At 42.8% G+C, this 11,892-nt stretch overlaps 2 protein-coding genes across 2 annotated transcripts; both read left to right on the top strand.

Annotated features, from left to right (window-relative positions):
* The first annotated feature begins 3,792 nt into the window (after positions 1-3,792).
* On the top strand, positions 3,793-4,901 carry LOC142256602 (chemerin-like receptor 1). The gene has a single exon (XM_075328362.1). It carries the CDS (start codon positions 3,806-3,808, stop codon positions 4,811-4,813), a length of 1,008 nt encoding a protein of 335 aa, XP_075184477.1. The 5' UTR covers positions 3,793-3,805; the 3' UTR covers positions 4,814-4,901.
* Positions 4,902-6,310: 1,409 nt separating this feature from the next.
* LOC142256410 (chemerin-like receptor 1) lies at positions 6,311-11,003 on the top strand. The gene is made up of 2 exons (XM_075328076.1): positions 6,311-6,334; positions 9,766-11,003. The coding sequence occupies exon 2, from the start codon at positions 9,807-9,809 to the stop codon at positions 10,806-10,808; it is 1,002 nt and encodes a 333-aa protein (XP_075184191.1). The 5' UTR covers positions 6,311-6,334; positions 9,766-9,806; the 3' UTR covers positions 10,809-11,003.
* The last annotated feature ends 889 nt before the right edge of the window (positions 11,004-11,892 follow it).

Genomic DNA, 11,892 nt, shown 5'->3' with positions numbered 1-11,892 from the left:
TCTCCTCTCTTTCACTCACTCCCCTCTCTCTCCTCTCTCTCACCTCCCTCTCTCTTCTCTCTCTCCTCTCTCTTCTCTTTCTCTCTCTCCTCTTTCTCTCTCCTCTCTTTCTCTCTCTCCCCTCTCTCCTCTCTCTGTCTCTCCTCTCTCTCACCTCCCTCTCTCTTCTCTCTCTCCTCTTTCTCTCTCCTCTCTCTCCTCTCTCTCTTCTCTCTCTCCTCTCTCTCCTCTTTCTCTCTCCTCTCTCTCTCATCTTTCTCTCTCCTCTCTTTCTCTCACTCCCCTCTCTCCTCTTTCTGTCTCTCCTCTCTTTCACCTCTCTCTCTTCTCTCTCTCTCCTCTCTCTTCTCTCTTTCTCTCTCTCCTCTCTCTTCTCTCTTTCTATCCTCTTTCTCTCTCCTCTCTTTCTCTCTCTCTCTCCTCTTTCTCTCCTCTCTTTCTCTCTCTCTTCTCTCTCTCCTCTTTCTTTCTCATCTCCTTTCCCAGCTAAGGAAACATTAAATAAAAACAAACGCAAAACATTCTTTCACAGGAATCCGTTACCTTTATTAGCACACTATTTGCAACGCATCAGTCACATCCGTCACACAACACACTGTGACGGATGCCGCACAACGTTAGTGTGAAAGTAGCCTTACATTGCCCATTCCTCCCGCCCAACAGTCAGTCACTAAACGACTGATGCGCTGCGGGGCGGATGCAACGCAAGAGCATCCATTGCAATCCGCCCTTAATAGAAGCCTATTAGGAATAAACAGATTCCTGCAACGGTTACCGTAATTCCTCAAGGTGGTGGATTGCAACGGATACCGCACAACACAAGTCTGAAAGTAGCCTTAATGATGCCACCTGTGTCATCCGCGTAGCCGGATAAAATCTGGCACTTTCGCAGAGACATGGCTGGCCCACACAGGTGCACTTATGTTTTGGCTCTACTCGCAATAGGGCAGAGCGACATGCGCCTGATCAAACTGGGAGTGTCTCTGTGCAGGCGCGAGGTTTTGCCCGGCTGCTTGGATGGAGCTGGAGGCGTCATCCACATCAATCATCAAAGGAGGCTGACATCAGTGCCAAAAGGAGGCACAGGAGCCGCAAAATAGGACGCCCATCAGACCGGACAGATGAATTTATATCCATGGCGGGAGATTTTATACAGGTATTTGTGGGGTCTACAGGGAGAGTCAGGGGATAACATGCACCTTTATAGAAAGGAGCACAGGCGCTGCTTAAGGTGCTAGTCTTGGTTTAGAAGGCCAAAATCTGGTGACAGGTTCCCTTTAATGCTCCTTATCCAACAAATGTGCTTCTTTCCCCTCTAGTCAGGAGAGCAGGAGACCTTCATGTCCGAGTGTGCTGTGCATAGGAGACATTATAGCAGCGAGTCTCCACCCACTAGCTCAGAGACAGCTAGAAATGAACAAACACCACTTGGCACCAGAATTAACCGACCAAGAAGAAGTGAATCGACACCAAAATTACTAGCAAATCTTCAAATATTTTATTTCTTATTTTTGGTGAATTTATTTAATAATTATACAAACAAGAGAGCCACCTGTGGGGCACATGATTCCAGATTTATCTACATATAATGTCCCATCCACTGTTCAACATCGTAAAAAGTGACTATGTTTCATATCCAAAGGACAAAATACTGCATATCGCATATCAATAGAATCTCCTACCGACACAACGTGAAGGGGTTAAAAAATACCGGAGCGTGGCATGAGTCACCATCATCATTAATCGACCTATCATATCATACAATACATATAGTGATTGCATTTAACTGCAAAATATGCATATTTATCATATATATAGTCAATGGTAAACCATTGCCACTGCTCTAGCATTCAATCCCCAAACCGCGATGTCTGCTGGGATAAAGTCATGACATATAAGTAATATTTTAAGGGATTAATTTACAGATGTTTCCCATTTTATTTCCCAGCTCCACTAGTAGATACAGATAAGCACATAGTAATTGCCATTGTCCTGGACTATGTATCTGAAAGCGTCCTTATATCACCACATGACAAACAACGAGACATAGGTTGGTACTAGGTCCGCCCGGCTATAAACACACAGTCACTTAGAATACAACAATACAGTAATTTGCATATCTCACAAGGACGGGATTACTTACATTATTAAATTAGTTTCCTGGCCATGCGTCCCGCCACCCCTGACGTACGTTTCGCCACTCGCTTTATCAAAAGGTGATATAAGGACGCTTTCAGATACATAGTCCAGGACAATGGCAATTACTATGTGCTTATCTGTATCTACTAGTGGAGCTGGGAAATAAAATATGTAGATAAATCTGGAATAATGTGCCCCCCAGGTGGCTCTCTTGTTTGTATAATTATTAAATAAATTCACCAAAAATAAGAAATAAAATATTTGAAGATTTTGCTAGTAATTTTGGTGTCGATTCACTTTTCTTGGTCGGTTAATTCCGGTGTCAAGTGGTGTTTGCTAAGCTAGAGGGAAGTGTATATAATACTGGACATTGGTGATTAACAACTAGAAATTAAGCCTGCAGAGGAGAAAACTGGTGAATAATGCAGAACATAAGTTATATATTGGCCAGTAATTGTGTTGTTCTTCGAAGTCTCTGGGTGCCGCTGCCCTCTTGGGGGAGGTCGTCCGGGTGTCCGTCTCCTCTGGTACTGCCGGATGGTCCGGAGCCTGCCTCCGTGCACAAATTTTGGGCTGTTCTTGTGACCCGTTGGCTTAGAGCTGTCCGGGTCCCGCTCCCTCCTTAGTGGTAGTGGAGCTGTGCTTTCAAGGGCTCACGCTTGGGATTTTTGTAGGCTGAATAGAATGGAAGGCCCTATCACCCTCGTTGCGCTAGTGCCCCTGATCTCTGAACTTCTTGGGGACAGTACATGAACACACTATGCTCCACAGGCTAATTGTCGAGTTGCTTGAAGCTTCTCCCCGACCCAGGGTCCTGTACCCCGACGAGCTTTCGGTCCCGGACCGATTATTGGGCTTGAAATGCTGTCCGTCCTCCAAGACTGGGTCTAGACACCCAGCCACAATACCCCGCGACCAGATCTCCGACTCCTCTTGGCCCAGCCCACCATCTGCGACCCAACCGACTACCTACAGGGAGCCTCTCGCCCCCTAGCCTTCACTGCTCGAAGGATCACTCTCTTCTCTCTTCACTTCCCTCCCACCAACCTACCCAACCCCTAGGTGGGCGACCCTATTCCAGCTAGGCAGCCCACTGGTGTGTCTGACAGGTGTGTTGTGAGGTATGGTTGGGATTTGGATGCGGATGGAGGCAGTACCATAGGTTGGGAACCGGAACCATAAGGGGTTGAGCTCTGCACCAAAGAGATAGAAAAGCGTGCAGTGCCCTGTGACGCCCTAACTAGTCCAGGGGCATCACATCATGCACCCCGGCTTCAGAAGAAGGAGGACAAAGATGGCTGAAAGAGGAGGTGCCGGTACTGGAGAACGGAGACATCCATCCGACCAGTCTGCACCGCACCGCCATTTAGGTGAGTATTATAAAGTGATTTTTACATTCTACACAGCGACCTGGGCTCTTATATACAGTATTCTGGAATGCTGTATACAAGAGCTCACTGGTGGTGGTCGCAGGTTATAGTTGCCAAATCTGGTGACAGATTCCCTTTAATGGTCTATAAAGCCGGTGATGATATACTAAAGCACTTGGGTGCCATTACATTAAGGCTAATGGACATATATTACTTTTCAAGTATTTTTAATCATTTCTTTGTACTTACATTTGCAGCTTTTTTGAAGAACTGCCCAACTGTCCACAAGTAAAGTCATGGAGAACAACACAACAGCATATCCGATCTCCGGTACTCCACTCTTGAATGGCACTTCTACTAATCCCACTGATTATTATGATGACTATAATGATGTACACTATGTATTGTCCTCTATTGATTACTTTGTTCTGGTGATGTATTCTTTGACTTTTCTACTGGGAACTCTCGGAAACAGCCTGATTATCTGGTTCGCAATCTTCAGGATGAAGATGACAATCAACGTCATTTGGTTCCTTAATTTATCAATCGTTGACTTCATCTTCATATTATTTCTCCCCTTGCGCCTCATCTATCTGGCTAATAATTTCAACTGGCTGTTTGGACACTTCATGTGCAAGTTGAGCAGTATGGTGGTTTTCATCAACCTATATGTAAGCGTCTTCCTGCTCGCCATCATCAGTATGGACCGTTGTGCCTCTGTCATCTTCCCGGTTTGGTGTCGAAATCACCGAACTCCAAGATTGGCCTTAATCGTTGTCATGACTGTTTGGATCCTGGCCATTTTATTTAGCATACCATATTTTATATTTCGAGATACTTTTGAGGGTAAAAGCTTCGTTGTTTGTTATACCAACTTTGAACTTGAAGACTCTGAAGACATTGGTATTTACCGCCACAGAGTGACAGTGATAATAAGATTCATTGTAGGATTTTGTATTCCTTTCATCATCATTGTCATGTGTTACTCTCTACTTGCCGTACGTATCAGAAGAAAGAACATGGCCACCTCATCCAAGCCCTTCAAAGTCATAATTGCTGTGATAATTGCCTTCTTCATCTGTTGGGCTCCTTTTCATATTTTCGCCATTCTAGAATTTCATTCATTTGCTCATGATGATTATTTTGTACTTCGTGGACTTCGCTTTGGGGTTCCAATCGCCACCAGCCTGCCGGCCTTCATGAACAGCTGCGTCAATCCTTTTCTCTATGTATTTATTGGTCGAGACTTTAGGGATAAATTCTGGAAGTCTTTCCAGAACATATTGGAAAAATCTTTCAGTTAACACTCTAAATGACCTGAAGTGCAAGACCAAGGAGCATCCAGGTCTTCAAAGAGTTTTGTGGGACTTTCCAAGTGGAAAGTAAATCTCAACCTGTAAGATATCTTGTAAAGAATGTCTCAGTAATGTCATACTAGTGTCAAGTTGTCCAATGGTTGGTTAATTTTTTGTCGAAAAGCCAATTGTGCAATTTGTACCATAACAATTGCGACTTTAGGGATACATTCTGGAAACCTTTTCAATCCATTTTTCAAAAAAACGTTTTTTAAAGCTACAAAAGACTTGAAGAGCAAGACCAAGGACCATCCAAGTGAGAACTAAAACTCAACCTTGAAGATATCTTGAGATGCATGCCCCTTTTATAGCCCTAATGATTTTACCAGAAGCAAGGTGTCCCCAATGGTTGGCCAACTTAAAGACGTTACACTTTATTTTTTCTTTTAAGTCAATTGTTTTTCGAAAAGAGATTTGTACAACCAGTGCTGTTACAACGGTGGACATCAAAGTAAGCAACAATTACATGACAATCTGAGCTATTAAAATGTATAACAAACTTGTGTAAAATAAAATCAATAATTGGAAATCTGGAGATCGACCCGGGTGTTCTGTTCTTTATTACGGTAAGAGCTAACGTGCCACACAGAGGCGCCGTGACGAAAACATATTTAGAAGGGCATTATTTAACAGGTCAAGTTCTCCGAAATGCGAAAAAATAAGGTCACTGAAAATAGTCCTCTGGATTGTTCCTTACTTCATTTGACCCCTTCTTATGCAGCACTGCCAAGGTAAGGAACAATCCAGAGGACTCTTTTCAGTGACTTTTTTTGTACGCGTTTCGGAGAACTGTAAATTACTGACTGTGACATTTTAATGACGCCATTGCAAGAGCACCAGCTCCCGTCTGCCCTCGCCATGAAATTGGATAGTATGGAAGTTTTGGGGGCCTGATGAAGGTCCTTGTAACTGCCAAACAAAGCTGATACCAGGAAGCAACATTTTTCTGTTGACTGAGGCCCCACCCCTTTTGGTCACATGGGTATGACCTCACCACAGGACCTGCTAGGTCGTAATATAATATTTGTATAAAACTTATGTTATTTCTAACAGGGGAGAGGATAACTATGAATACCCACCAGATATTTTCTGATCCTCAGCTGCTGTCACTCAAAAATCTGGTGATTTTATAAACTTTACTTTCTTGGATTTCAAAAACTATACATTCGAGCTGACTACTACAGGTATGTATAGAATCAGCCTGATAGTGCCAGTATAGCACTGGCTTTAGGTTATATACGAAAATCCGAGTGACTGGTTCCCTTTAAAAAATGCTACAGTTGGCTCAATCCTCCGAGGGTTAAGGCAAAAAAGGATTTCCGATGGATGATACATTTTTGCTGACTCTAGATCTGATGAAATAACTGATTTCACAGCTGAATTTCTATATCTTTCACACGTACTTGGGGAATTTTTTTATATGGCAAAGAACCTCAAAAGTGAAAAGAAGTCAATCCTGGACATATGCAAGTAAGTGACCGATGTATATACCATGTATTCTACTGACAACATGTAGTGACTGTGGTGTGGCTGAGAAAACCTGGAGCTATTCTAGGCTTAATACTCTCAGTTATTATTACAGAGATGATTTTGTTACCATACAGGCAATGAAAATCTTTATATAGTGTAAGATGGTAGCAAGACATGTCATAGAGGGGAGATATGTATCACAGAGGTGGTTAACCTCAGTGATGGAAACCTTGAAGTAAGTATAGTACTAAGAAGGTTGATAGGACGGACAAGGGTCGGGTTTATGAGCAGTCTTTAGAGATTTCTGGGACTGACTACTCATATATCCCCACCCTAGGCGTGGTACAGCAGGTAAAATGGAGACCAGGTGCCTCTTTCACTGTGTGTGTGTGTGTGTATATATGTGTGTGTGTGTATATGTGTGGAGGTGTGCAGACCTCCACTGTTGTTTTCTTTGCTAAGGACTAAGAGCTGAACGTTAACCGAAACAGGCAAATCCGCACTATTGTATAGATTATTCACTTTAAGTTTTTCTTTAGTGCTGGAAAAGGCTGTATTTGTTTTATCCTAAGCAGTTTATGGAGTATAAATAAAGCAGCCTCAACATGTAGCCAAGTGAGTAGAAATGCTACAATAGATATGAATGTAGTAGAGCTGAATTTACTTTTTAACTGGTCACTCTCATTTCAACAAGTTTTCCCATAAGAAACTTTGTGATATTTCCTAACTGGCAAATCTACTTCTTTACCCTCTTATGAGCCATTTCTGCACCCATCTGCCTCCTGACTAGGGAATAGGGATGAGCAAACCTGAACTGTAAAGTTCGGGGTCCGGGTCCCAGACCCAAACACAGACTTAAGGGTACTTTACACGCTGCGATATCGGTATCGTTATCGCTCGCGTGCGTACCCGCCCCCGTCGGTAGTGCGTCACGCGCAAATCGCTGCCCGTGGTGCACAACATCGCCCGGACCCGTCACACATACCTGCCTAGCGACGTCGAAGTGACCGACGAACCGCCTCCTTTCTAAGGGGGCGGTTTGTTCGGCGTCATTGCGACGTCACTAAGCGGCCACCCAATAGAAGCGGAGGGGTGGAGATGAGCAGGACGTAACATCCCGCCCACCTCCTTCATTCCTCATTGCCGGTGGACGCAGGTAAGGTGAGGTTCCTCGTTCCTGCGGTGTCACACATAGCGATGTGTGCTGCCGCAGGAACGACGAACAACATTGCTACTCACCTGTCAACGATTTTTGGTGTTGGAGCAACGTCTCCAATACCAACGATTTTTACCTCTTTTGCAATCGTTTTAGGTCGCTCAGAGGTGTTACACGCTGCGATGTCGCTAACGACGCCGGATGTGCGTCACAAACACCGTGACCCCAACGATATATCGTTAGCGATGTCGCAGCGTGTAAATGGCCTTTTATACTTGTATGTCCCATTTCTGTTTGCGTTTGCCATCTGAATAAAACTTGTTGAAAGTTGCAGAGCAGCCAATCAGCAAGCTTTTCCAGTCTGGACACCTCCGACCCCATCACTGCCATGTAAACTATTGGTATGGCTGTGATTGGCCTGGGAAAACACTGTAAAAGAAAAAAATATAAAAAATGACATAGGCTCCTGCCCTATTTTAATAGCCTATGGGGGTAAAATAACAGCTAACATACTGACATACTGCAGCCCCCACCTGTGAGCTTTATCGTGGCTGGATATCAAAATAGAGGGGATCTAATGACTTTTTAAAAAATTATTTAAATAAATAATAAGAAAAAATGCATAGGATCCCCTCCATTTTTGATATCCAGCCATGGTATAGCTGACAGGTGGGGGCTGGTTTTATCAAGATGGGAGGAGCCATGGATATTGGTCCCCCCATCCTAAAAACATCAGCCTACAGCTGCTCAGAATTGGCACATCACATTAGATGTACCAATCCTGGCGGTTTATCCGGCTCATCCCAATTGCCTTGGTGTGGTGGCAATCGGGGTAATATAAGGAGATAATGACAGCTGTGATTTGTCAAAAAATGACAGCTGTCATCAAGCCCTGGATTAGTAATGAGAGGCATATATGAAACACCAACATTAATAATCCTTTAAGTATATAGAAATAAAATACAAACACCAAAAAAATCCTTTATTTGAAATAAAATACACACCCTCTTTCACCTCTTTATTAACCCCCAAAACCACATTGATGATCCAATGCAGTCAATAGAAATGAAAGTCAATTTTTGATTGGATCAAATGACCATGTAATGTGCATGGTCACCTCCCAATTCTCTGATACTGATGAAATTGGGTAAAGATAAGGATGAATTTCAATGTCTGATTATTTTGTTATGTAGGCAGTTAAGCTGCTGCCATATGAGACATACAGTGAACACTCATCCAAATCGAGCATTCATGTGCACGGGCAAATTGGTGGAAAAACCATAAACCAACTGATATCAGTGGATAATAATTCAGGTCTGATATGTCTTGTAAACAATATTCCCTTTGCAATCCGTTTTCCAATTTGCTTTCATCTTTGCACACCATGATATTAATGTCACGCTGTACAAAGGCTAGTAAGATGTAATACAGTGTATTCCCCACTAGGTGGCAGCAGAGTAGTGAAGGAGAGACAAAGAAACACTATAACGGAAATGCAGCTGAAGTACAGCAGAGTAACGTCAGCAGGCAGTTAACAGGGAAGCCACCAGGGGGCAATAGAGTAGTCAAACAGTCAGGGTCTAGCCAGGAAAGTCGAGTCACTGCAAAAGGAGGCTCAAAATCAAAGTCAGAAAACAGAACCGAGTCTGAAGCCAGGAGATCAGGTATGCAGAGGGAAACACAAACAAGAGACAGGAGAGGGAAGTCAGGGACCGAGACAGGTTGACGAATGGGGGAGGTTACAGCTCAGAACACAGTAGCAGGAAGACAGGACAGATCGGGAACACTCACCAGAGCTAGTATACAAGCTGCAAGGAAGAAATATCACTGGCACTGAGCCATAGGTAGAGAGGCAATATATAGCGTCCTGGGATCCAGAACAAGGCAAGGGAAGGTACCCCTGACATAACCAGGCCAGAGCTGGGTGTAACCAGCAGCAGGAAAAAGCCAACCTGGATCATGACAATTAGCTGCTGTAGCAGCACCTACCTGGCACTGGCTGTCATGGTTGACTTTTCATAGTCACTAATTTAAGCTATTTCCAGCATAATATGAATTTTTTTTGCCTTAGACATAATGTTGTGTGACAAGTTGCCTTAAGATTTTACATAGCAGAGTGGTAACAAAAATCAATGGAATATCAAAATGAATCATTGACAAAATAAGGTTTTCGAAATGGTCTATAAAGTCCATTGATAAAATACCAAAGCACTTAGTACTATAGACATATAGAAGTTTTCAATTTTTTTAATAATTTTTATATTTACATTTGTAGATTTTTTTTGAAGATCTTTCCAACTATCCACAAGTAAAGTGATGGAGAACAACACAGCAGCGTATCCGACCTCCGGTAGTCCACTCTTGAATACCCCTCCCAACGATTATTATTATGACTATAAAGATGAAGAAAATGTAATGTCCTCTATAAACTACTTCATTTTGGCGATGTACTCTTTGACTTTTCTATTCGGAACGATCGGTAATGGCCTGGTTATCTGGTTCTCAATCTTCAGGATGAAGAAGACAGTCAACGTCACTTGGTTCCTTAACTTAGCAATTGTTGACTTCATCTTCATATTATTTCTCCCCTTGCGCATGATCCACATACTCAATAACTTCAACTGGCTCTTTGGAAACTTCATGTGCAAGTTGAACAGTATGGTGGCTTTCATCAACCTGTATGCAAGTGTCTTCCTGCTCACTGTTATCAGTATGGACCGTTGTGCCTCTGTCATCTTCCCGGTTTGGTGTCGAAACCACCGAACTCCAAGATTGTCTTTAATCGTTGTCGCAACTGTTTGGATCCTGGCCATTTTATTAAGCTTACCATATTTCTTATTTCGACATACCATTGAGTTTGATGGACAAGTTATATGTTATAACAATTTTGATATTGAAGGTTCAGAAGAAATTATTAATTACCGTCTCAAAATGACAGTGATCATAAGATTCATTGTGGGATTTTGTATTCCTTTCACCATCATTGTCATGTGTTACTCTGTGATTGCCGTACGTATCAGAAGAAAGAACATGGCCACCTCTTCCAAGCCCTTCAAAGTCATAATCGCTGTCATAATTGCCTTCTTCATCTGTTGGGCTCCTTATCATATTTACTCCATCTTGGATCTTTATTCAATTCATCGTGAATCTGATTATTCTCTACATAAAGGACTTCGCTTTGTCGCTCCAATCGCCACCAGCCTGCCGGCCTTCATGAATAGTTGCATCAATCCTTTTCTGTATGTATTTATTGGTCAGGACTTTAGAGATAAATTCTGGAAGTCTTTCCAGAACATATTGGAAAAAGCTTTCAGTTAATGTCTAAAAGATCTGACGAGCAAGACCAAGGACCATAAAGATCTTCAAGAGTTTTGTGGGACTTTCCAAGTGGAAAGTAAATCTCAACCTGTAAGATATCTTGTAAAGAATGTCTCAGTAATGTCATACTAGTGTGAAATTGTCCAATGGTTGGCTAATAGGGATGATTGAATTCCTCAAATGTTCGGCTTCGCGAATATTCGACGAATAACTCGCCGCTATGCGAATATTCGATGTGCAATATAAGTCTATGGGAAGCCCGAATAGTTGTTATTCAGGTTTCCCATAGACTTACATTGCGCATCGAATATTCACGAATAGTCGAATAGTGGCGACCTATTTGGAAAATATTCGCCAAGCCGAATATTTGAGGTATTCGATCATCCCTATTGGCTAACTGTTTGCCGAAAATCCAATTGTGGAACTTGTACCATAACAATAGTGGACATCAGAGGAAAGCAACAACTTCATTGATACAATCTTAGCTATGAAAATGTATAACAAATTAGTTTTTGACCACATGGATCTAAGTTTCCCCATTGGCCAATATTTTTTCCTTTCAAAGAACCATGTTTTTCAATATTTCAGTGGATATCATTGTCTTATTTTTTAGCAGGTCAAGTTCTGGCTTTCAATGTTACCATATACGTAGCTCCTAAAGGACATAAGGGAAAAAGCCAAGCCATCGTAGGAACTGGACACGCTTCATTCCAAGAGGCAGTTGACTGTCACATAGACAGGTTCTGCCTTTATTGCAATGACTTGAACTTGCTTTTATCGCATATTTTAACTACCATATTTTTCAGATTATAAGACGCACTTTTCCTCCTCAAAATTTCAGAGGAAAATGAAGGATGCGTCTTAAAATCCGAATGTAGCTTACCGGGGGGTGGTGGTGAGGGGTCACAGGAGGAAGGCAATGCTGTCTGCTGTGGTGCGGGCCTTGCTCTCTGCGGTGCTGCTCTGTGCAGTGGGCGGCAAGGCTCTGTGCGGTCGGCAGTGAGGGTCTGTGCGGGGCTGCTTTGTATGGTGGGCAGCAAGGTACGGGCCATTGTGAAGATGTTGGTGGTGCAAGCTGTATATA

The sequence above is a fragment of the Anomaloglossus baeobatrachus genome, chromosome 11 (assembly GCF_048569485.1).
Source record: "Anomaloglossus baeobatrachus isolate aAnoBae1 chromosome 11, aAnoBae1.hap1, whole genome shotgun sequence".
NCBI lineage: Eukaryota > Metazoa > Chordata > Amphibia > Anura > Aromobatidae > Anomaloglossus > Anomaloglossus baeobatrachus.
The sequence above is the reverse complement of the archived record's forward strand: the minus strand, read 5'-3'. Positions and strand labels throughout refer to the sequence as shown.

Excerpts from the sequence above, each read along its gene's own strand:
- LOC142256602 (XM_075328362.1), top strand. The coding sequence starts at position 3,806 with ATGGAGAACAACACAACAGCATATCCGATCTCCGGTACTCCACTCTTG.
- LOC142256410 (XM_075328076.1), top strand. The coding sequence starts at position 9,807 with ATGGAGAACAACACAGCAGCGTATCCGACCTCCGGTAGTCCACTCTTG.